The 25,360-nt window shown below is 46.0% G+C and overlaps 1 protein-coding gene across 1 annotated transcript in view; it reads left to right on the top strand.

Annotated features, from left to right (window-relative positions):
• PtA15_5A162 (uncharacterized protein) overlaps window positions 1-25,360 on the top strand; it is a gene marked incomplete at both ends in the record, with an annotated part of 59,963 nt that overhangs the window by 1,527 nt on the left and 33,076 nt on the right. The window contains one exon of the mRNA XM_053168893.1: window positions 10-1,329. Within this exon, the coding sequence (XP_053020144.1) occupies window positions 10-1,329 (1,320 nt within the window). The remainder of the gene's footprint in view (window positions 1-9; window positions 1,330-25,360) is intronic.

The raw sequence follows: 25,360 nt of genomic DNA, 5'->3' as shown, positions 1-25,360 counted from the left end.
GATTGATAGATCGATAATCAGGCCGGGTTGGATCGCTTGGTCTGCTGCGACTCTGATCCAAGCGAAGATCCATACACGTACCGGGCCGATTTGATAGACCTGATCGACGAGCTCACGGGGGTTTATTTCGGGTCCCCAGAAGACGGCGGACGTGTGCTGCACTCGATGGCCCATTCGGCGCAGATCTTGTTCCGCGAGAAGACCCATGGAGGGGTACAGAAAATGGTGCGAACGAGCGACGATTTCTTCCCCGATCTGGCCGGCCCGCAGGGCCATCGCTGGCACATCCATTCGAACGCGTTTGTGTCGCTGGTAGCACAGGGACTGGGCCATGTGCCCGACTTCGACATGACGATGAGCCGCCACGCATGGGCGGGTTTCCACGGCTGTCTGCGGGCGTTCTCGGGCGCGCCGGTGTTCCTGACCGACCGACACGGCGAGCACGACCTGTTACTAATCGACCAGCTCACGGCCCCGCTGAAGCGGGGCCCGGCACGCAGGGCTGTCGTCCAGCCCAGAGACCGCTCCGCCGGCGCCGTCCTCTCCAGCTGCGCCCTTGGCCTTGCCGCTCGTAACCTCAGCGCAGCTGAGTCCCCCTGGGGTATCCTCAAAGTCGGCCTCCCTGTGCCCTATGCCGCGGGCGCCTTAATCGGTCTCTGGAACGTCAAGCAAGGCGACCTTCCCACCACTGCCGTCGACGTGCTCACTGCGCGCGACATTGCTGAAGCCATGCATGACAGCCGCGCGGAGCCGTCTCCAGGCCCGGGCGAGAGAGATCAGAGCCCCGACCTAGCCGTCGTCAGTCTGTATACCAAGTCCGGCACCCCGAGCATCCGGCACTTCGCACTCCTGCCCGCCTTCAACATAGGCGTAGAAAGACTTTTGTCACCGTGCGCGTCACGGCCCGTGCTGGGGTGCGTGCTCGACGAGCGGCCCGAGGCCGGCTTCGCGGTCTTCCGGGTCGCGACCATGCTCGATCTGTTGGCCCCCGTCGACCCCGGAGGCTCACTGACCGGCCATGAGTGCCGAGTCCAGTTGGCTTGTCTAGGCCTGGTGGAGCCCTTCGTCGGCTTATGTGCCATCACCGTCTCCCACACTTCCTGCGAGTCCGAGTCCGACGCACAAACCAGTCGCCCGTCGGGGCCCCAGATCGTCCCGTCGGAGCCGAAGGACCCCGTGGAAGAAGGCCCACTCACCGCGCTCCTGGCCCGCCTAATCCATCCGACGCTCAACGCGCCCGCCCACCCTCCGCTCAGAACGCTGCTCTCGACGCTCGCCAATCGGCCCCTCTCCGCGCTCCTCGCCGACCTCCTCGCCGCCGTCAAGCTCGTCTGCACCGCTCTCCAGGCCCTCTTCTTGTTCTTCCTCGTCGCGCCTCCTGCTTGGCCCAGCCCTCCTCCTCCTCCTAGACGTGGTGTCCAGAAAGAAGACCTGGACGAACCTCCTCCTTCTAGACGTGATGTCCGGGATAGAGACCCAAACCGTTGTCCTCCTCCCCCTCCGCCGAAGACTGGCCGTGGGAGTTGTGTCCGGGTTAGCTCTCCTTTCTCTGGCCCTCTCGGCTTCCTCGTCCGGCTCTCGGCCTTCCCTGGTACCCCTGATCCTCTTGACTCTAGCCGCGCGGGAGGCCCGGAGGACGTCCTGGCACAGGTACGCATCCGGATCAACGGCATCCATCTCGACCCGGACCATCTCTCTGTCTCGCCGCTTCCTGCGTCAATGTGTCCGGGCCTCGGCTCCACTTTCTTCCTTGTCGTCGATACCCGCAGCGTCCCAGCCGCACCTTCTTCATGTTCACCAGAGATGGGATATGGGTCTGCCGATTGTTGGGAGATCTTGGTTGATAGACGGAGACAGGGATCCCCACTCAAATGCTAACATAAATTGTCTGCAAGCTATCATAAGCCCTGCGATGAGCGGATGAAAACATATACTTTGCGCCACCCCCTTCTAATACCCGCCCCCCTTCGGTTATACTTTGCGCCACCCCCTTCTAATACCCGCCCCCCTTCGGTTACCAGACCAATCAGGGATTAGAAGCAAAGGAAATGCTTGATCAGGAGCCCGGTGGGCGGAAGTGTTAAGAAGAGGCTTTGATTTCACTAAGAATGTGTGTGTATAACACTAAGATTCTGACAATAGAAGAAACCTAATAAAAAGAGACCCAAAATAAAACCTAGACCAAAAAAACATAAACCCAAAATTTTTGAAAGACAAACAATCTAATGTGTGAGACTAGACCAAGGAAAGAACCTACAATCGTGGGATTGGGTGCTTTGGAGGGACTTTTGAAGAAATGAAATGAAACCAAAGCAGAAAGATCAACCCAAAATATGAAAGACATTTGAACACGGAAATATAAAGAAGATTTAAACCAAGAAAGACAGGCAATCTCATCAAGGTAAACCCTAGAGCAGTCCGATAGCTGTAAATCTGAGTTTTTCAGTAGAAGGATACCATCTTGAAATGCACAACAGAAAGGAAAACTACACAAGCCATTCTAAAACTTTATGAAACATTCTGGATGAGCATGGATCAGCATTGATCATACCTCTGGATGACTACTGGTATCCAAATGATGATTTGAGGTATTTCTGAATGTCATTATATTTAGATTGGGGTCTGCGTTTGATGTAATACATGTAATCCCTGTAATCATCATCCCTGGAAAAATCTAGGAATTTTCTGCTCTCTCCTGAGCTTGGATCTTTGCTGTATGTGTAAGTATGGCCCAAACTATAGAGAAATGTGTCAGGCTTGTGGTGTGGGTAGATATAATCTGCTACATGGCTGCCATATTTTTGTTCAAATTCTGCTTCATTTCCATGAAAAGGGGCATACTCTTGATCATCCATGATTTTTTGTCTCTTTGCCAAGGTATGGTCACTTGCAAACTTCAAACGTCCATTCAGACTGTAGTCAAGGGCACTTCTCTCATTCAGTTCAATGATATAATTTGCCAATTTTTGGCTGTGTCTTCTCTTGAACTGGCCTAATCGGTTGCCATGCAGAAGTTCCTCTTTTTCTTCCTCCCATGATTTGATCAAATCTTTTATGGCATCATCTTTGGAGGCATATCCAGCTCCTGATGCTTGAGGTTCAACTTGTGTATCATGTCCACCTTGAGGGGGAGGAAATAGAGATCCATCACTTGTTTTCTTAATGTTTGTCAAATAAATAAACATCCCATCTTTCTCCTCTTCATCTTCATCTTTATCTTCATCACTTTCATCTAGTTTTCTTGGTTCAACATATGCAATATCCTGCTGATCCTCAAGGTACTTGTCAAAATCTCGATTTTTACCTAAAGCTGAAACCTGCAATGTTTCACCATACTTTGCATACATTGATTTTGTTGCATCACTACGGTTCATGATTGCTCCATCAAGTGACTTGATTCTTGCATATAACATAGGGTTTTCTTTCAGTATGCCCATATTCTCCTCTGCATTTATATGATATTTCACCATGAATTGAGCCATTTGATGGAGAAATATTAAATACATGTCCTTATCCACTGATTGATCATCAACATTTAATAAACAAGACCTCCAAAGAAGGTCCAGGAAGCCATCTGACTTTATGTTCCTCTTTCTTATTCTTTCATTTGATGTAATCTTAAAGAATAGTCCTGTCAGCCTATCTTGGTCTATGCTTTGATAATTTTTCTTAGCAACATTTCAATATGATTTGATTTGGATTGCTAGATGCAAGCGGACCAACTTGGGCCAACCTGAGATACCACCACTAGGGGAAGCTGGTGTTGGCATTGTCAAATCTGAGTGAGGAAATGAAACATATTGTTTAGGTTGAGTCTTACTTCATAAAATAAAAAGAGATCCCAACCAATGACTTACATTTCAAGAGACCACGCAGCTCCTCAGTAAAAGGGCTTTCCTCCAGGCTGGACCTCAAGTCACCCTTCAAAACAACTGAATAGAAGTCATTCCTTGGGAACTTTCCCCAGATGTAGTTGCATATCATTTCTACCCCAATGTCTTTGTTCAATATTTTGGACAAAGCATGTTTACCAATCAGATTAATCTTTTCTGCAGCAATCAGAAATTCCACCATGGAATCATTTAAATAGAAGATCAGACTTGAATATTTCTTTATTTGAGATTCCTCTGCTGGCAAACTTTCCAACAAATTCCATGCTTCATCTAATTTTTGAATCAGGTTGAATGCTGCTTCATCACGTTCAACTTGGGATATTTCTCTCTGTGCAGAATCTCTTGAGGTGAAAAGTTTCATGTTGGTGGAGATTCCAGTGATGATTTCTTGAAGTGTTTGTTTTTCATTTGCCTCAATAGATGAACCCCCAACCAGAAGTGGTAAGGAATACAACTGGTCATCAATTATTTTATCAAGAGTTTCATGATCATCTAAACTCAAAATCAAAGATAGATCAAAAACCCATCTTCATAGTCACTTCAAAATTCAAAAACCAGATTAATGGCATAAACCTAACCATGATTTACCTGTTAATTAATGTTTGATTGGCAAAAAATTCATGACCATAAAATGTTGTCAGTAACCTTTCTGAAAAATCACTTTTGAAAATGTTTTCTGATCCTGACCTGATGGCGTGGATTTTTTGTCCATCACAGTAGGTTTGAATATCTTAGAGCGCTGGCCAGTTATCTCTGAAGGTTTAGTTGATTCAGTTGAAATCTGGATGGAATTTCTGAAGAAAAAAAAATCTTACTTTGACCAATCTCTTGATAGCTGGGAGTTTCCTTGTGCATTCCTAACATCTTGGTGGCCACTTAGAAGCATATAATTGGGTATTAATTCATACTAGTCATCTAACTAGGCAACAATGCTTCACATACACTTTCTTCCCTCTTCATGATACACCCACACCTTCTTGGGGTTTGATTGCATAATAATTTCAGGTGTGAACAAGCAGACACTTGTTCCCGTTAATCCCAGCAGGAAAACTTGTAAGAGGAAAATGCGTAAAGCCTGCATTGGCAGGCAGAATCCAGAACTCATGTGCTGAGATTGCTCAAGTGATAGGTACATATACTCTTGACTATAGAAAGAAATGGGTTTTGTGGGGAAAAAATATCCTGTACTTTACCACTCTAGGTAGAATGAGAATGATGGGATTGGAATGTCTTGAGGTAATAACAGAGGCACCTGAATTAGGGATTTCGAGGGTCAACCAGTCATTTTAAGCTCTCCAACAGTGCACACTTCAAACATGAGAGGCTTGATGAAGCTGTTGAGTGATGTGTCCACTGCGCACTGTTGTAAGTCTTGTACTTGCCACAACGGCCCGACGGAACTATAAGACGCTCAGTGGAGCAAATGCAAATCTGACGACAAGAGATGCGTCGCAGATCGGTCAGCCTCGCTCGGTATCGTGTCCAACCTCGGTGAGTCAATTGCACATACCTGACGACAAGAGATGCGTCGCAGATTGGTCAGCCCCGCTCGGTATCGTGTCCAACCTCGGTGAGGAAAGGTTGGAACCGGTACCGGCGGGCTGAGTTAGACTAGGTACAAGGCGCAGCCGCAGTATGCAAGTATGTACAAAAGGTTTGATAGATGCATGTCATGATGGATAAACTCGGGATGAGTTAAGTTTACCATCTTGGCTGTCCCGGCCCTCTAACAGGAACTGCACCGGATTGTCCATACTGAATTCTCCCCAAGGGCCGTGACTTTGTAGACCACAAATGTTGCCCTCGCTGGGAAGTGTTGCCAATGAACCTCTATAAATGATTCCCGGAGAGTCTGCCAAACCGCACCAAACTCATGTTTTTTCGGGAAGGTAAATACTTATCTTCTTCCATTTTTCGATCCGACATCGTGTACTGCCGCGGAGCAGGTAGATAGATAGATGATACATTATAGATCTATACAGATGCTCTCATCTGTTTTCCAGTTTGGTATTTCTTGATACATAATGGCAAACAAGTCTATGCCAGCGTGCTCTTGTCGCTACCTTCATCGGGGCCAGCTGGCTTCTTCCCTGGTTTATCCCCGATCCTCTTGACGCTAGCCGCGCGAGAGGCCCGGAGGACGTCCTGGCACAGGTGCGCATCCGCATCAATGGCGCCCATCTCGGTCCTGGCCATCTCTCTATCGCACTGCTTCCTGCGTCCATATGTCCGGGCCTTGGCTCCGCTTTCTTTCTCGTTGTCGATATCCTCAGCGTCCCAGCGGCACCTTGTTCTTCTTGTTCACCAGAGATGGGAAACGGGTCTGCCGATTGTTGAGAGATCTTAGTTGATAGACGGAGACAGGGATCCCCCCTCAAATGCTAGCCCACGCAAGCGATCATAAGCCCTGCGCAGTACGATGAGCGGATGAAACCATATACTTTGCACCGCCTCCTTCTAATACCACTCCCCTCTTGGGTTACCAGACCAATCAGGGATCAGAAGCAGAGGAAATGGAGCCCGGTGGGCGGCACTCTGAGTGTTATGACGAGGCTGTGATTTAACTGAGACTGTGTGTGTATAAGACTAAGATCCTGACAATGGAAGAAAACTAATAAAAAGAGAGATCCAAAATGACACCTAGACCAGAAAAACTAATAACACAAATTTTTTGAAAGACAACCAATCTACCGTGTGAGACCACGCCAAGGAAACAGCCTACAATCATGGGATTGGGTGCAGATAAGCTTATCTTTGGAGTTATTTTTGACAATGAAAAACAAACCCAACCAAGAGAGTAGTGAAATCAAACCAAAACAGAAATATTGACCCAAAACTTGAATGAAATTTCAACACAGAAATACATAGAAGGTTCAAGCCAAGGAAACAGACAATCAAATGGAGGGAAACCCTAGAAAAGCCTGATAGCTATAAACCTGAGTTTATCAGTTGGAGGATACCATATTGCTATGTGAAACAGAAAGGAAAAACACTCAAGCTATTCTAAACCTTTATAAAATAATGGGCATTAGCATGGATCAGCATTAATCATTACTGTTGAGGAATACTGGTCTTCAATCTATATTCAAGGAATTTCACAATTTCATTATATTTATATTGGGGTGTGAGGTTGATGTACTCCATGTATTTGCTGTATTTATCATCACTGGCAAAATATATGAAATTTTTCATCTCTCCTGACCTTGGATCTTTTCTTTGTGTGTAAATTTTAGTCAAACTATAGAGGAATTCACCAGGCTTGTGGTTTGGGTAGATATAATCTTCTACTTGACGGCCATGTTCTTTTTCAAATTCACCTTAGTTTCCATAAAAAGGGGCATACTCTATACCATCAATGATTTTTCCTCTCCTTGCCACGATATAGTCACTTTCAAACTTCAAAATTCCATTCAGACTGTACATAAATTCACTTCTCTCATTGAGTTTAATGATGTAATCTGCCATCTTTATGCTGTGTCTTCTATTAAACTGGACTGATCTGTTTCCATTCAGAAGTCCCTCTTTTTCTTCCTCCCATGATTTGACCAAAGCATTTATGGCATCATCTTTGGATGCATATCCAGCTCCTGATGTGTAATCTTGAGGTTCATCTTGTGTATCATTTCCACCTTGAGGGGGAGGAAATAGAGATCCATTGCTTGTTTTCTTGATGTTTGTCAAAGAAATAAGCATCCCATTTTCCTCCTCTTCATCTTCATCTTCATCTTCCTCTTCATCACTTTCATATTGTAATTTTGGCTCAACATATTCATTATCCTGTGGAACCTCAAAGTACTTGTTGGGGTCTTGATCACTGCAAAAAAAACTTGGTCAACTGCTTGCAGTTGACATGCAGGATACTCAAGCCAAGCTACCATTGTAACTCCACCTGAATGCACAAGTGCCTTTGTTGGCACAGTCACCTTCGAAACACTCCTTTCAGGTTAGGTAGTTATGTGTTCCTTTCAGAGGTTCGTAATTTGTTCCTTAGATAGTCCAAAATTTGACTAGTTGTTTGACGGAATAAATGAATATGCCGCTGTCCGTACTAGAGTTGTTGATGGCTTGATCCTTTTGTCACCGGCAAGATTTAGATTCCTTGGCGATTACTTTGAGCTGAATTGAAGTTTGTTACACGTGGTTTGATCAAACAGGATTATCGTATCACGTTGGGGACTCCCTTGTAAGACTCAAAAGTGGTAATGAAACCCTTTTGCTGAATGGTGAAGGGTATGATGGAGTTGCAAGCTCTGCCCTTCTGTTATCAGTCAACAAGACCCACCAAGCTCAGCTTGGCAAGTTTTATTAAGTGATAGGTCTGGTCTGTTCCAGATGAAATCTGTTTGATTGGCAACGTGTAAGTGTTTCAATTACTTTGTTATAAGGGTTGAATTGCTGTTATAAGGGTTGATTTATTGTTATAAGGGTTTTAGGATTTGAGTGTGGATGAGTGTTGGGTGACTTGTGAGTTCTGGGTGAGGAACTGGGGAGCAGGCCACTGGGGGTGGAGAGAGCTCCTTTTATAGACAAAAGTGGAGCCCCAAAGGGGCTTGTGGGTTAGGGTTTCAGCTAATCTAGACAACAGGGTGAGGGATTTTAGCTGGTGGGAGTAGATACAAATGATGTCATAACCCCTCAGGGGCGCATGAATGGTGTCAGAATATACAACAGAACATTCTAAATATGCCAGGGGTGCATACATGATGTCAGAATATACAAAAGAACATTCTAACGCATGCATGAGGTGACAGTAGACTGCATGAGCTGTCATACAGGGGGAATTAGTGTATACACAAAGTCTGAGGCTGCAGAAACAGTGTAAATGATGTCATACTATGTATATAAAGGAGTGTATGTAGTTAATATGTAATGGGTGTAGCCTGAAAGTGAGATGTATGTTTGTATCCTGTGATGTGTATATGTGTACTACTGTGAAACTTGGGTTGAGGCAGGTGACAGCTGGGTTACTGGGGCTGGTCGTGTGATAGGTGTCCATGAGGTGTAACTTCCACAGTAGAGGGGGTCCAGGGGTGCTTCCAGTGGGGACTAGGGGTGAAATTGGCCGTAGAATCCATTTCTGGGGTCCATTTGGTGGTATCTTGAGGCCTTTTATGAGTAATTATGTGGCATAGAAAAAACTTTTTATTTTTCCACTTTTCCGTCTACCACATCCTCCCCCAACTTATTGTCTGTCCCCAGACAATTTTGACGTGAAAAGTGCTTTCTGTCAACTTTTGAACCTGTGACATGGTGAATTTACGTGGTGATCTGCAGGATCCTTGGAGAATTGGCCATTTTGACGTCTTCTGGGCCACGTGGCTTGAGAGGCTGCGCAGGGTGAAAATTGGCCAAAAATTTGATTTTTGTTAATTTTAAGGTTTTTTTTCTTGACAAAAACTTTTTGTTGGTTCTGGGAGTTAAAGTGCTGCGCGCAGTCCGCAGTTGCGCAGTTGTGAAGTTGTGCTGCCTGTGCTGTGGTGGCGGCCGCAGCTGTTGCTCTAGCGCCTTAGGGTGCGCACTATTGAAGCCGCGCGCCTTGGTGTACGAGTAGTGATCAGGGACTCGACCCGTCTTCAATGATTGGTTGGTCGGGCTTGGGGCCCGGGTACACAGTGTTCATCGTGTCCGCCTGTCCAAGCTCCCGTTTGGTCTCAAGTGTTTACTCCCTACCCCGCCACAGGGTATGTGTATGTATATCAACCTTACCCCATAGGGGGTATCGATATATCCTTACATCTCGTCCTCTGCCAGCACCCAGCCCTTTGACTTCGCCGACCTTCCGACCTCTTTGACTACGTCACCGGTGCTCAATGAAGGCTTAGATTCTCAAGTCGACTCGTTCAAGCCTTGGACCGTCTTTGTCCTTTTGGGTGGGTGGTTTCTCTTTCCTTATTCTGACCGTTCTTCTTGGTTTCAGTCAAGAAGAAGGAGAGAAAACGACAGCTTCATTTGTGTATCCAAATTCTGACAGCTGACAGCCAGATCTTGTTTTAACAGCCCGACTCGTACCACCGTCGCGCGCAGCTTCGCGCACTAGACCCAGTAGTCCATACACCCTGGTGAGTACAAGGCGTCTGTTCTCTCCTCTGACCGGTGCTAACGCAGTGAAACTGACGGCTGTTTCTTATTTTTCTCTCCTCTTGTTAACTCTCCGTGGGCCCGTGTGTGCGTGTTCAATGCTGAGTCCAGCCGTGGGCCCCATTTCTCGGCTTCGGTTCTATCTGGCTTCGTGACGGTTTGCATCAAACGACGCTGTCGACTCGAAATGGTTAGTAGACCAGTTCTGTTGGCAGGTCAGGGAGTTGCTCAGAGGGTAGTACATATAAGCCGGTGAGTGCCCGCTGCCCCCCCTGGTCGAGTATAAAAGAGCTCCCCCTCTCCTGGTTTTTCTGTCCTCAACCACTTCCTCACTCTCACTCGTCCAGTACACAGCTTATCTTTGCTTCCTCTTTGTCGACTTGTTTCAAGGCTTGCTTTACTTAGACCACGAAAGACTATGCCCCGTTGCGCTCATTATTGAACCTACTTCTCCTCCTCTCCTTATCCTTTACGGAACCGAGGAGCTTCCGCAGAGGCTCCAGCTTGTGTAAGTCTTCTTTCCTGTCTGTCGCTCGTTGCTCCCGATACCGCTAACCCGAACGTTCCCTTTTTTGTTGTTACTTAGCCGGGCTCTTCCATACATAATCCTATCCTGATCATGGATGGACCGTTATACCGAGCTGAAGCGTTAACACCGGGCTGGTTTCAGTGGTCCCAACAAAGGATGGACGCATACCGCCGATCCAACCAACCTCAACCCCGCCTTGATCAAGCCGCAGAGGATCGGATGGCCCAAGACGATCAACCGTTCATTCTTGATGAACGTGCGGTCGCTCAAGTAGCAGAGGTATGTATCGTTCTCCAACCAATACAACAACATTTATTGGTATCGTATTGTGCCTATTACTAACGATCCAATCTTGTCTAGCTTCTTTCCCCGGGTGGTTGTCCAAACACCCCGGACGTGCCCCGCACCCTGTCGCCTGACCCGTCGCGGGTTCCACCTGGTTTGGTGGGACTCCACCCGCGCCTTCAGTCCCCGGCTGCGGGTTCGAGCGCCCTATTCCCTTTGCCCTCCTACCGCGGTCACAGCCCGGGCTGGAGACCTGGAACCGACTCCCCGGTTTATTCCCCAGGTACTGAGCCTCGCGAGGACCCGGTAAGTTTTTCTTCTGTTATCGTATTGTTGTGCTTTTTGGTCTGTACTAAGTCAATGTCTATAGATTTTACAGTCCAATTGGGTCCTTATTGGTGACGACTGGCTTGTCCCTCCTGCCCCCCGTCCTTCCCCGCTTACGACCCCGGCTACGAGCTGCCGTAGCTCATCTGTTGGGTCTGTTGTGTCAGAGAGACGCTCCGATTGTTCTGGTGGCTCAGACGCCGATCAATCCCAGGTTGGTGAGACCAAAGACGAGTTGGACCAACTCTTCGTGTGGTCGGGTGGGGTAAGTCTCTTTTTTTTTTTTTTCTTTTTCTTTTTTTTTCATATTAAGGTTATTCTTGTTGCTAATAAAGTTTATGGTCAGGTCCCTCCAACTCCCAAGTGGGATTCTACTTGGTCGACTCTTCCCGGATGGATGTTTTGACCCACGTTGCCAGAGGTCGAGGCTTTATATTGCCCGCCCATGCTCGGTTCCGATGCCGATGCGGAAGGCATAACGGATTCCGAAAACGCCTCTCAAGCTTCCGGTCCCGCCAATATTCCATTCTTTCCCCACGGCAATCTCCCTTTCGTGAGTGACACCCAGGTTCAGGTTCTCCTGGAGCCACGCCAGCAACCGGTTCCGACTCAACCTGCTCCGCTTCCCGGCCTCGACCCGGAAGCTTATACTCGGTTGTATCAAACTTTTGCCCGAGTTTTTATTTCCTACTGTCAACGCACCCTGACCGAGAACGAGGGAGGTCGTATTCAGCGAATCCACGTGTTCCAAGCAGTCTTGGAGGAGTACCGCTCTTCCATACGCCAGGTTGTTCGGGATGCGTAAACTACTACAGTGAGCTAATTCCTTCTTTCGTTCTTTTTCTTCTATGTACTTATTTATACTAAGGTTTCTTGTCTTTCTTTGTTGTAGAGGCTGTTGTCACTGTCCGTTTGGGGTAAAAAACCCAAAAAAATCGACATAATTTGTAAAAAAAAACAAAAAAAATGTTTTCTTCTTTTCTTTGTGAAATTAAACCCCCCAGACCCCCTCCCCCAACTTATAGAGGTTGTCCCCAACCTACAGTGAGAGAACAGAAGAGCCAATTAAAAAAAATATATATGTGAGAAAAAAAAGGTAAGTATTTAATCTATAAAGAATTTTTTTTTTTTCTTTTTGTGGTCATTTTTGTCTTTGTAAAATTTATGTCCAGTTTAAACAAGAAACTGAAACTTGTTGAAAAGAGTGTGATCCTTCAAAGAGTGTCTTCCCAACAGAGAGTCTGATGTTTCCAGAATTGTGAGCTTCAGAAAGAGTTTAAAGGAGTGAGTTCTTTCCTCCCCCAACTTATAAAAAATTATGCTCTTAAAGTTTTGAACAGTTTAACCTCATGCCCAGGAGGTTGATTTAGTCAGTCCAGTTAGATGAGCTGTCCTCTGAAGAATTGCTTGATATTTCCACCTCCTCTGAGTTTTCTGGTTGGGAAGGATCCTTGTCAAGCTGTATATCCGCCAGGTTGCGCCCTCAAGGGTAGAACCGCTTGGTATGGGAAGCTGCGTAGGCTCTTTTCAATTCAACTCCATCCAGTTCTTCCAGAACGTAAGATCCCTTGGGTAGCTGCTTCCTAATCCTAAAAGGTCCGTTCCAACGATTTGCAAAAAGCTTTCCCCACTGATCTTCCAAGCTTTTATTATAAACTAACACCAATTCACCTGGGTCCAAAGGTTTTTGAAGCCTTGCTGCCACTTTTCTGTCCCAGTATCTGACCGAAGAATTCCTGGCTTTCATTAATTTCTCATGAGCTATCCCCAGAATTTCCTCTCTGCGCTCCAATTGCATGGTCCTAGCTTCCAGAAGTTCTTCTGTAGTGTGTATTTCCGTCCAGTCAATTCCCAGATAAGTGTCCATTTCTAGGTCCACAGGGAGAACCGCTTTCTGGCCGAACACCAGCTTGTAAGGTGAGTATCCAGTTGTGCGCTTGGTTGAAATTCTGTCCGCAAAGAGGACTAAAGGTAGATATTCTCTCCACTTTCCCCCAGATTTGCCGCACATTTTGATTAAGGTGTCTTTAATGGGTCTGTGACCTCGCTCAATCATTCCATTTGCTTCCGGATAATAAGGGGTAGGTGGCTTGAATACTGCTCCCACTTTTTCCACTGCTTTGATAAATTCATTCTTGAATTCAGGCCCATTGTCTGCACTTACCGTTTTAATTGCACCGTAGCGGTAGACCCATTCTTCCAAGAGAAATTTTCCAATGGTTGCTGCTGTCAGTTTCAACAAAGGAGCTGCTTCAACCCAGCCAGACAAGTCGTCACGAGCCACCAGCAAGTATTTGTATCTTTCCGCTTTAATATGACAGACGTCCAGACTCCAGAGCTACTTGTCCAAATAAACTGCTTTCCCCTGTCGGGTGCCGTACTTCCCGTGGAACTAGTGGATCCCTCTTTTGACAAGGCTCGCAACTCTGTACCCATAATCTGACCTTTTTCTTTAAACTGGGCCACCAAAACCGACACACTAGCCGCTGATATGTTTCTTCAAGCCCACGGTGTCCCAGCTCTTCATGCACCATTCGCAATAATTTACTTTGGTAAGCTATTTTGGAGATAACTAGTTGTGGCATGGGTGAGTGCCTTCTCATAAGCCGTCTATCTTGGATGAAATAATTGACAGACTTCCTTTTCAGTTTCTGGAATTCGTCCGAGTCCATGGACAAGGTTGCTTCAATGTTTGCAGATAATATTTGAGGTCTGTCCAGAATCCTGGTGTTTCCCAATCCAGTAGTTCTGTTGAAGTTGACATTATTTTAAACTGTAAGCAGGCTTTAATTAGTGGTTCCTCCTCATCAAAATCCTCTGCGTCCTCGTCGAACTCCTCTTCTTCTTTGCTTATGGGCCGCCTAGACAGAGCATCCGGCAGTGTGAAGGTTTTCCCAGGCTTATGTACCATGTCAAATGAAAATAGCTGAATGAACGCTACCCATCTCGTCATTGGTGCATTTGGGAGAGATGGTGAGTTAATCATCTGTATCAACGATTGCGCATCCACCTGTAGCTCAAAGTGTTGGCCCCACAGAAGTGTTTGCAGTTTCTTCAAAATTCTGGCAACCCCGCAAAGTTCTAGTTTTGGTTGAGAATATTTTGACTCGACAGGTGAAAACACAATTGATTCATATAACACTGGTCGGTTTAATCCTGTTTCTAACTCCTGTTGTGAAAGTAACGCTCCTGCTGCAATAAAACAAGAGTCTACTGCTAAAATAATGAGACCCGCCTCTTTTGAATAGTCCAGTCTCTTCAGCGTAATATCCTCTCCAATAATTTCCTTCAAATGGTTGAAGGCCGCATCGCAATTGTTGTCCCAAATCCATTCCTCATCCTTCCGTGTGAGCTTTCGAAGAGGGGCTGCAATTTCTGACAGATTTTTCACAAATATCCTGACGTAAGTTACTATTCCCATGAAGCCTTGAAGTTCTGTGACATTGTTGGGAGTTGGCTAAGTTGTTATCTTATTCTTTTTCTGTAAAGAAACCCGGCGCCCTTGTTTACAGACTACATGTCCAACAATATCCAGGGCAGGCACACAGCAGGCAAACTTCTTTCCCGATATTGTGAGTCCAGCTTCTTCAATTCGAAATAAAACCCTTTCCAGTGTCTGAGCATATTCCCAGATGAAACGTCAAATCCCTGGGTTTTCTTCAAGTACCTCATCGTTGTATGTGAACTTGGGTCCTTTGATCCCTCCATCGTCAATGAACACACCCACATGATCAGGTATTTCATCCTGAAGGATCCACATCATTTGCGCCTGATATACTGCTACAGAATTGGTGGCTCCTTGAGGAAGCCTGGTAAGTTGAAATCTTCCCAGGGGAGTATCAAAGGTGGTCAGAGGTCTTGATTCTGGAGCTAATTCCCTTTCATCATAACCCCCCATAATATCGCCTAGTCCATAGCAAGCACGTCCAGCAAATGATTCCACAAATTCTTCCGTTGCTGGTGGCAATCCTGCGTCCTTGATGGTGAACTTATTCATTTCTTGTAGATCATGAACTATCCTCAGCTTCCCGTCATGTTTTAGCACGCAGAAAACTGGACTGGAGTAACTGGATGTGGATTGTTCGTAAAGTTTATTTCTTATCCTTTCCCTTACTTGCTCCACGTATTCATCCTTGATTGCTGCTGGGATGGGTATAGGCTTCTTTTGCCATGGTACGTGGTCAACTACGGGTATGACATAAGGTAGTCCGTACAAATGCTTCAGGAGTCCTCTTTCCTCTGGAGTAAACACCACCGCTTTTTCTCGCATTACAATCACGTGCTTGAAGAGTTTCAGTTCTTCCTCCCAAAGCCATCCTTCTGGTCCAAAGTTAACTACCTTCAGGCGTTCTTCAGTAATCCTGGCTGTAGGCTTGAAATCAGGTGGATTTGGGGTAAGTGGCGTTTTGTAGGGATCTCGAGTAAGTGGAGGTCTTTGTAGTGGAGGATTCAAAGCCTGCGGAATAGGTTGATTGATAGGTCGAACTTTCTTGGCCACAGGTTTGTACTTTGTCATGCACCATAAACTCCCCTCCTTCCAGCTTTGACACAATTTCTCCTGAAACAGCGATCCCAGCCCGTTGGAGAGTAACTTTCCTATTTGCTGCCGGTCCTTATCTGGTTGATTTATCCTTGTGGTGTTGATGGCAAGACCTGGTTTGGAATCAGATGTGCCTTTGGAAATGGATTTTAACGGTAAGCCTTTCTTCATGGCACTGCAGGATTTTAACAGTTTAAAAAACATAATAAGGATGTTCTTTTTGACTGAAAAGAGTTTAAACAGTAAAACGGCTGTTTGTCTTGATGTCTTTTGAAAGTATTTTACAAAAACAGATCTGAGCCAGTCTAAGAAAACCGGTGTCCAAGACATAACACGCTTGACTAGCTGAAGCGAGCTACTCCCTAGATGGCCACCGGAAGTTCTAAAAAATGCTGAGTTGATTTCTTTTTGAACATGCGTTGTTCTTTGCCTTCCTCTTGGAGCGGATCCGATGGAGGAGCAGGCCTGATGACATTTGTACTAAGGTTCTTTCGATTATCCCAGCCTCTTCCTTGCCCAGTTCGTGCCAATGGTACTGAAATTCATCTTCCTTTGCTTCCCTGGAAAGTGAGTGTTTCTCCTGTTTCATGGTATTCCAAGGTACATCCGTGGTCAAAGAGGAAAGGTCGTCCTAGAATGCAATCTTGAGCCTTTGGTGATATGAAAAGATGTGCTGGCCCAGAGAATCGACCAATTTGTATCAAACAGTTTTCCACTACTCCTGTTATGTCACATCTGGCTCCACCCACACCTTGCATTGGTATGTTCACTATTACTGATTCCAGCGCTAAATCTTCCGCTACTGATTGAGGAATGACATTGACCATGGATCCTGAATCCACCATGAAGTCTACTTTTTCTCCCTCAAATTCTGCAGTTACATATCCCAGGGCACAACTGTAGTAGCAGGGATCTGAGAGATCTTCATCTTCCGCAGGTATGGTCATTGGTGCTGCTATGTTAGTTGCCTCTGTCTTAATATAAGTTGTAGAAGTGCTTTTTCCGGGAAGGCGTTCCTGCAACCTGGCTATGACTTTTTCTGCGTACAAGGGGGATATTGCCGTTAGCTGTGCAAAGGTGGTAGGGATTTTCACATTATCCAAGTCCTGTAGTAGTGCTTCCTCAGGTGAGTCCTTCTTCAGGATTGTCGGTACCCGCTCTTGGCTCCAAACTCTCTCAGGTGTCCTTTTCGGGGTGTCCTTTGGTTCCTCCTCTTCCTGATCAATATCCATGGCTTCCCGCTCCGGTTCTTGGATCCTGACCCCACGTCTACCCTTCTGAGCTTCTGACCTAGTGATAGGATGGGCTTTTATGAAGTTCTCGGCTCCTAGAGTAGGAGGACTCCAATGGATGGTTTGTACTGAGGCTTTCATTGTTGGGATATTACCATTTCCTTCTTGTCGGGATTTTGCTAACCTTTGTATAGCTTCTTGCATGTTAGGATCTGCTGATGCACCAGCCACTACGAAGCGTATTGGTCTGGAGGGTATCCAAGGTATGTGCTGACCGTCTGGTAGGAACCAATCCTTCCCATTTTGCTTGACTAGCCCTTGTTCCTCGTCTTTGAGATATTCTGGACATCTGGCTGTGGAGTGTCCTTCACGTTTGCAATAATAACAGACCAGAGTTTCGTACACCGGGGTGGATGGTTGGGTGTTTCCCCTATTGTATTCCTGTTTGTCTAATGGAGCCTGATGATTATAATTTGAGGTGGATTCAGCCTTCAGCTGTTGCTTGAGGGCTGAAAATTCCTGTTGCATGTCTTGGAATTTCTTTTCTACCGTCCTCTCATTCGGGGTTTCCCTTAGCATCTGATCTCGGCGCCTTCCATCTCCTTTTTTGGTGTCTAACTCTTTCTGCATTGCACGGTTTGCCTCGGAAAAGTTGGTAAATGTATTATATCCTTTGTCAACCCTGACCTTGGTCTCTGCTGCGGCTACTAGGTCGTCCCATTCAGGAGCTTTGTTACTTCCGTCCTTGGCTTTAGGAAGTTGGTTGTTGTTGACTAAGGTACGCTTAATGCTTCTTTGACTTTCAGCTGAGAAGGCTTGCAGAAAAAGAATTCCTGCATCACTCTTCTTGCTGATATGTTTGTTATTTACTAAATATTTAAGGATCAGAGTGAACTTGGCCAGGTATGCTTTGTATTCCTGGTGATTTGGGATCCCTTTTTTAGCTTTGTCTTTTGCTACTTTGACCAGGTCATCTACCGTATACATGACACTGTTATCCAGGTCTCCCCAGGCTTTGACCATTTCTGCCCGAAGTTTTGTCCAGTCGTAATCGTCGTACCCTTCCATATCCTCAAGCTGGCATTTCAATTCTTCTGTTTGAATGAATTGGAGGATCTGCACCGCTTTGTCGTGGTCGGAGGCTCCGTATGCATATGCCATTCTTTCAAAACGGGTTAAGAATTTCATGAACTGCTTCCCTTCATAGAAGAGTTCAGGATCTTTTATAATAACTGGCTTTGTTGGGTGATCAAACCGCCTTGGTGCCTGGGGTCTAGGTGGCTCTTCCCTTATTGGTGGCTGTCTTTGTTGAAATTGTGGCTGAAACATAGGTTCTCTGTTGTTTTCAGTGTTGTGTATCCCATACCCTGATGCTCTCTGTCGAGGTGTTGTCTGCCGGCAACACTGGGTAGTTACGATATGATACGTTATTGAGCGTTTTTTCATATCGTAACTAGTCCCGTTACTGCAAACCATCGTTACGGTAATTAGTAACGACAGGAATCCTTAGCATTCCATATTGTATCACAATCTTCTAGTTTTATTTGTTTATTTCTGGGTACCGTAGCGCCACTAACGCGCCATAACGCCCAGTATTGTGCTTTACCCTGGGGAAGTTTTCTACATACCGCTGAGTGTCAGCTTACCCCTGCATTCTTCTATCTGAAATGTTTCGGGCACAGTACCCACACAGTTGTACTGTTGGATTCCGCGGAATCCGACAGTACAACTGACTGTGTTGGGCCTTGGCGCTGCTAATCCCAGCGACTCCCCCCTGTCATTGAAGCTTAGACATTTTTCGAAATCGCGCTCCCCTGTTGCTTGCCAATCACCAGTAAATCCAAACACTCTTGGTTTTTTGAAACTTTGCTATCAGCTTTATCTTCTTAACTGCATCCAAGATGAACCCCAGAACTCAGTCAGAGAAAGGTACCGAAGACCTGGATGCTAGTGGATATGCAACTGACCAGTCTCAACTCCGCCGTTCAAAAAGAGCATCATCGGTGGTTGCGGAGCCAAACATGATTCCAACAGTCTCAGATTCTCGCGTCAGTTTAACGAAATCAGCCAAAACGCCGGCAGCCCCCGCTTCGGAATCTGCTCAGTCAACGGGCCCATCCAAATCAAAAGCTAAGCCCAAGAAAAAGCGAATCATTGAAGACGAGTCCTCTGCAACTGAAGTGGCGCCTGCTATTGTCAGAAAAAAGAAGACGAAGCCAAAGAAACCAAGCAAAAAGGCATCTGTGCGTGTGAATATGATTTCCATTGATTAAACGAGTGGGTGATTAAAGCTTTTGTGATTGATTTGTTTTGAATGTTTTGATTAGGCGAACGCGACTGTTGAAGACTATGACTATAGTCAGGAATCAGATGAATCTATCGAAATTCAGCCTCGCGAAGCTAAGAGAAAAATGGAAAAGGAGTTTGATCATATCCTTGATTTTTATGACGAACCTTTTTGGAAAAAAAATGACAAGCCCAACACTCAGATTAACTACCGCTGCAAATGGTGTAAAACCGTTGTCCGTGCGCACCCGACCTCAAATGGCAACTTGAAGGTCCATCGGGACGGTTCCACTCAGTCGGAAAACAAAAGTGTTGGCTGCGTCAACCGATCAAAAGCCAAGGAAGCTGGTGCAAAATTACCACCCTCTGTTGCCGAACGCAATCTCGCTGAAGCTAAGGGTGGGGGTGATCCGAAGCAAACCGTCATTAGTGGATTTCTTCAGGTCAAGCCATCATTTGTCAACCGGGTTCTCAACCAGTTGATTATGATATGGCAGATTCGCCAGGCGCTGCCATGGACACGGATTGAAGATCCGTACCTTCGTGCAGCTTTTCTGTATGCAAACAACAAGGCCATTCTGTTTGCACGACGTTGGTCGGCCGATGAGTCAAAGAGACTCTACTCAATGCTGAAAAAAAATGTGTTTGATGATTTAAATGTACGCTACAGTACATGTGCTTGCTATTCGTTAAATTTTGCTTTTTGATACTGATTGGTAGCATGTAATTTTCTCATAAGAACCTTGATACAAAGTTCACCCTTATCCATGACGTATGGACAACAAAGGGGAACAGATTCGCATTCATTGGGGCCGCGGTGGCTTACATCAATTCGGACTGGGAGTACACAGTCCAACATTTAACTCTCAAGATGATTCCATGGAAGCATCATGGACATTTACTTGCACGGCCGATTGCTAGCCTCCTCAACAAAAAAAAACTGTTCCAAAAAATGTTGGCACAGACTACTGATTCCGGTTCAAACAACAACACTATGGCCAGCGAGATGTATAGCTTGATATACGCCAACGAACCACCAGAGACCAGCTCGTGGGATCCGATGACCATGCACGTCCGCTGCTTCTGTCACAAGCTAGCGCTGATTGTGAATGCCGGCCTGGCCTCTTTATCACTGAAAACGCTTCCCCCAGCAAAAGCCAAGGAGTCGGTCCTTGGATTTTTCCCCGTTCTAGGGAGACTTGTCGAGGAAGACGAGGATGCAGTTGAAACTTTATGCTCGGAGTCGTCTGGTTCAGCCTTGGGCGTTGATTTGGACCCAATGGCCACAACAAGTCTGATTGAAGACAATTGCGCTTCTCAAAGCGACTACGGTAATGCTGATGATGAGCTGTCTGATACCAATGTGGCTCCCACTCCCACTCCAGCTTCCGAAATCAATCCTGACGATGAACCAGTCACAGAAAAACATGCAAATACAACCATGCTTCAAGCACTTACAACAAAGTTGGATGTTGTGATCAAACAAATCACCCGGTCTGCAGCTCAGCGAGCAAGTTTCAATCGCATGGCCAACAAGATGGGTGTTAAGGTGGCGCCATTGATTGCGGGTTACGGGATCCGCTGGAATGTGAAATACGAGAGCCACCGCAAAGCACTTGATGCCCGAGAAGTAATTGACGCACTTCTCAAGGAAGATCAAGCCCAGGAAGAAACCGGGGTATTCGACAACGTGCATTTTTCTCCTCGGGATTGGGTTTGGATTGACAAATTAAACCGCGAGCTTGAGGTGTGTATTCTCAATTAATTTACACAACTTGACTGCCACTGATCATACGACCATTGACAGGTTTTTGTTACGCTTACCGCACAAATGGAAGGGAATCAGCCCACCGGGGCGCACGTGATTCCTAAATATTTGGAGCTTAAGGAGCAGCTATCCGGAAAGCTCGATCGCGCCGAAGAGAAGGACCCATTGTATCCAATGTACTATGCCATGCTCAAGCGGGTTGAAAAGTACTTGGCGGAGGCGATGGACTGTGAGACGCTGCTACTTGCCACTCTTATTCATCCATGCTTTCGGATCCATATTTTCGAACTGGTCTTTGGAGCCAAAAGCAAAGAGGTCAAGGATTGTCTTGAACTTCTCAACCGTCGGTTCCTGGACTTCAAGCAAAAACCAGTCTGCGGCTCAACCTTGGCCGACCCATCCGAGATCACATGTTTAGAAAATACAACAGCACCCAATTCAGACTCCCTCATGTCACGGCTTGCGTCCCGTATGACTCAGCAAACGACTCCACAGGAAAACAAAATAGAATCTTTCCTCAAAGCCGAACTCGCCTTCAACAGCAAGTCAATTGCCAATAAATCCACTCCTCTGAAGTGGTGGCGGGATCACTGCATGGCTTATCCGACGCTCTCTCGGATGGCACGGGCGTATCTTGGGGTATCTGGGAGTTTGTGTGCAGTCGAAAGACTATTCTCCGCTGCTTCCAATGTCTGCAGCAGCAGGCGCGGTGGCTTGAACCCATCTACAATGACTCGCTGTGTCAGTAGTATGATGTGGCTAAGGGAGCAGGTCCCTCTCACTGGTGATTTTGAGGAGGCCGGCAAAGTTTTAAAATCTTTGGTGCCAGGTCCAAAGAAAAAAGCGCCTGCATGATTTTCGCCTCACTCTTACATACATAGCTTGTTCTTTGGCCCGTTACCATATCGATTTTTTTTTGCTTTTACATTGAGATCCTACAATGTATCGAGACATGAATAAAAAATTGACCCAAAAGCCCTAACGGCAACAGGAAACCGTTACCAGTAACGACGTGAGTAACGCATAGAAAATCAATACGTTGCCGATACGTTACCGTTACTGGCAACGTAGCTACCCAGTGTTGCTGCCGGGGTGGAATATACTGGGTTTGTTGGTCCCCATCTGAGTCCTCCTCCTCCTGATTTCTGTATAAATTTTCAGGTCCTTTCCCTTTCTCCTTTTTCGGGGGCGGTGGAGGATTCTGTGTATCCAAATTCCAAAGTTTTCCTGAAGTTCCTGCCAATGTTCTGCTTCTAAATGGTGTTGCGGGAGCAAATCCCTCTTCCATCTCTAATGTGTTAAACGGTAAACTCATGTTGATTCTGTTGATTCCTAGTTTTTCTAATATTCTAATCCTCAGGTAACGGTTACTGTGCTCTGGAAAGAAACAATAATATCTGGTCTCTGGTCTCTTTACCAGGGCAAATTGGGGGGGTTTCTTTTAAATATGATATAAATAACTTTACCGTGCTGGGAGGGTTCTTCAAACAGTATCCTAATTATCTGAATCCTTAGGTACTACACACCGTTGTTCAGTATATAATTGGCTGCTTCCTTCGAGTGGGCTCCAGAGTTTTCTTCTAACAGTATCTAATTATCCAGATCCTTAGGTACTACACACCGTCTTCCAGTATATAATTAGCTGCTTCCTTCGAAACACTCCTTTCAGGTTAGGTAGTTATGTGTTCCTTTCAGAGGTTTGTAATTGGTTCCTTAGATAGTCCAAAAGTTGACTAGTTGTTTGACGGAATAAATGAACATGCCGCTGTCCGTACTAGAGTTGTTGATGGCTTGATCCTTTTGTCACCGGCAAGATTTAGATTCCTTGGCGATTACTTTGAGCTGAATTGAAGTTTGTTACACGTGGTTTGATCAAACAGGATTATCGTATCACGTTGGGGACTCCCTTGTAAGACTCAAAAGTGGTAATGAAACCCTTTTGCTGAATGGTGAAGGGTATGATGGAGTTGCAAGCTCTGCCCTTCTGTTATCAGTCAACAAGACCCACCAAGCTCAGCTTGGCAAGTTTTATTAAGTGATAGGTCTGGTCTGTTCCAGATGAAATCTGTTTGATTGGCAACGTGTAAGTGTTTCAATTACTTTGTTATAAGGGTTGAATTGCTGTTATAAGGGTTGATTTATTGTTATAAGGGTTTTAGGATTTGAGTGTGGATGAGTGTTGGGTGACTTGTGAGTTCTGGGTGAGGAACTGGGGAGCAGGCCACTGGGGGTGGAGAGAGCTCCTTTTATAGACAAAAGTGGAGCCCCAAAGGGGCTTGTGGGTTAGGGTTTCAGCTAATCTAGACAACAGGGTGAGGGATTTTAGCTGGTGGGAGTAGATACAAATGATGTCATAACCCCTCAGGGGCGCATGAATGGTGTCAGAATATACAACAGAACATTCTAAATATGCCAGGGGTGCATACATGATGTCAGAATATACAAAAGAACATTCTAACGCATGCATGAGGTGACAGTAGACTGCATGAGCTGTCATACAGGGGGAATTAGTGTATACACAAAGTCTGAGGCTGCAGAAACATTGTAAATGATGTCATACTATGTATATAAAGGAGTGTATGTAGTTAATATGTAATGGGTGTAGCCTGACAGTGAGATGTATGTTTGTATCCTGTGATGTGTATATGTGTACTACTGTGAAACTTGGGTTGAGGCAGGTGACAGCTGGGTTACTGGGGCTGGTCGTGTGGTAGGTGTCCATGAGGTGTAACTTCCACAGTAGAGGGGGTCCAGGGGTGCTTCCAATGGGGACTAGGGGTGAAATTGGCCGTAGAATCCATTTCTGGGGTCCATTTGGTGGTATCTTGAGGCCTGTTATGAGTAATTATGTGGCATAGAAAAAACTTTTTATTTTTCCACTTTTCCGTCTACCACAGTGGTATGCTCCAAATTCTCACTTTATCTCTCTCTCACACTGCCATCGTGATAGCTTGTCTAATCTTTATTTTGTCATAGTTCTGGTTTTAGTATCAGTAATAAATCCTGTTTTTCTACACATGAAGGCTCGAGGTGATCCCATGGTGAATGTGTATCTATATTATGCCCTAGTGTAGCCCCGGGGTTCAACCATCAAGGGTGACTCATCACAGCAATGGTTGCAATGCACCACCAATTTGTTTGACTGGCCTGGAAAAATAATTGTTGAGTAGATGATCTCAGTTGGGCTGCTTTTTTCCTCATTAATCAATCTCAAACAATTTATTTCCAATTCGTCAGGACAGGTCCACATCCGCAGCAAAGATTAGGTCACGGGCGACCAGGTCAAATTTACCTCTAGCAGTTGCGCAGGTCATGTACATGGTTCTCAGTTTGATTGGGCCAGCAACGCACACCGCAAAGCTTTTGTGAGCAGCCAAACAACATTGCCCAACCCGGTTCTTTCAGTCTTCCAACTTGTGACTCGGCGCTAACCTCTTATTTTCCTGGTGGTGTTGACCCCAGATCTTCTCCCTATAAAAGTGAGTTCCACTAACTGATGCACAATCAATCACCCCCTACCTAGATTGCACAATGACTAACCTCTGTCAATTGGCCCCAATGACTAACCTCTGTCAATTGGCCCTGAACTTCAGTTTCAAGGTGCAGTGAAGAAATGGATGCCGATCTGCGTTTGTATATATCAATAGGTAATACTATTCACACAAGCTTGAGTAAGCTGGGCTGACTCACCTTTGCTTATTTCATCAAATCTCAAGAAGCAGAGACCGTAGCTTCATTGTAAGGCAAGCATACTTGGTGTTGACAATTATGATAATGAATTTGTGGCGCCTATGACCAGAACACACTTGTCAAATGGGGTTCATGATGAACACGGTAGCTAAGAGCAAACCCATATTAACTTTTGGGTAAGGGCTGACAACCGTTGTTCTAATGAATATTAGCTCTTGTGTAAGGGCTGACGACGGTTGTTGTAATTGCCAACCGCCTTGATGCAATTCAATCCAATTTATCCAGTGCTTCAGAAGTCCCTATATTGCTTGGCGGGTGTGCGCGGCCACCAGCATTGGGGGGATCATAACTGTCCAAACAAGAACAGATGATCAACGAACCAAGCGTTGGCCAGACAAAAAGCGAAAAAAGGGGGAGAAGAGGGACGTACTTTTTGAGTCTGCGGTTCTCAAGGAAGCAGTTGTCCCTGACCTTCTTGATCCAAGACTTGAGCGCGGCGGCAAACCCTAGCAAGGACAAAGAAGATGGCTGCGGCGAGGAGGGGGGGTAGACGAGCACGTGGACGGGGGCGCCGAGTCGGTCGACGTCCACCCGGGCGGACCACGGCCCGGGAAGCGCGAGGCCGAGGCAGGCTAGATTGGTGCCGTGCAGCGTCTCCCGCTCCCTTCTGAAGAGAAGGAACAGCGGGTGGACAAGCAAGAAGGGCAACAGGATCGCTAGCAACAGTCGGCT

The sequence above is a fragment of the Puccinia triticina genome, chromosome 5A, assembly GCF_026914185.1.
Source record: "Puccinia triticina chromosome 5A, complete sequence".
NCBI classification, from domain to species: Eukaryota; Fungi; Basidiomycota; class Pucciniomycetes; order Pucciniales; family Pucciniaceae; genus Puccinia; species Puccinia triticina.
This window is presented reverse-complemented; position numbering and strand designations above follow the sequence as displayed.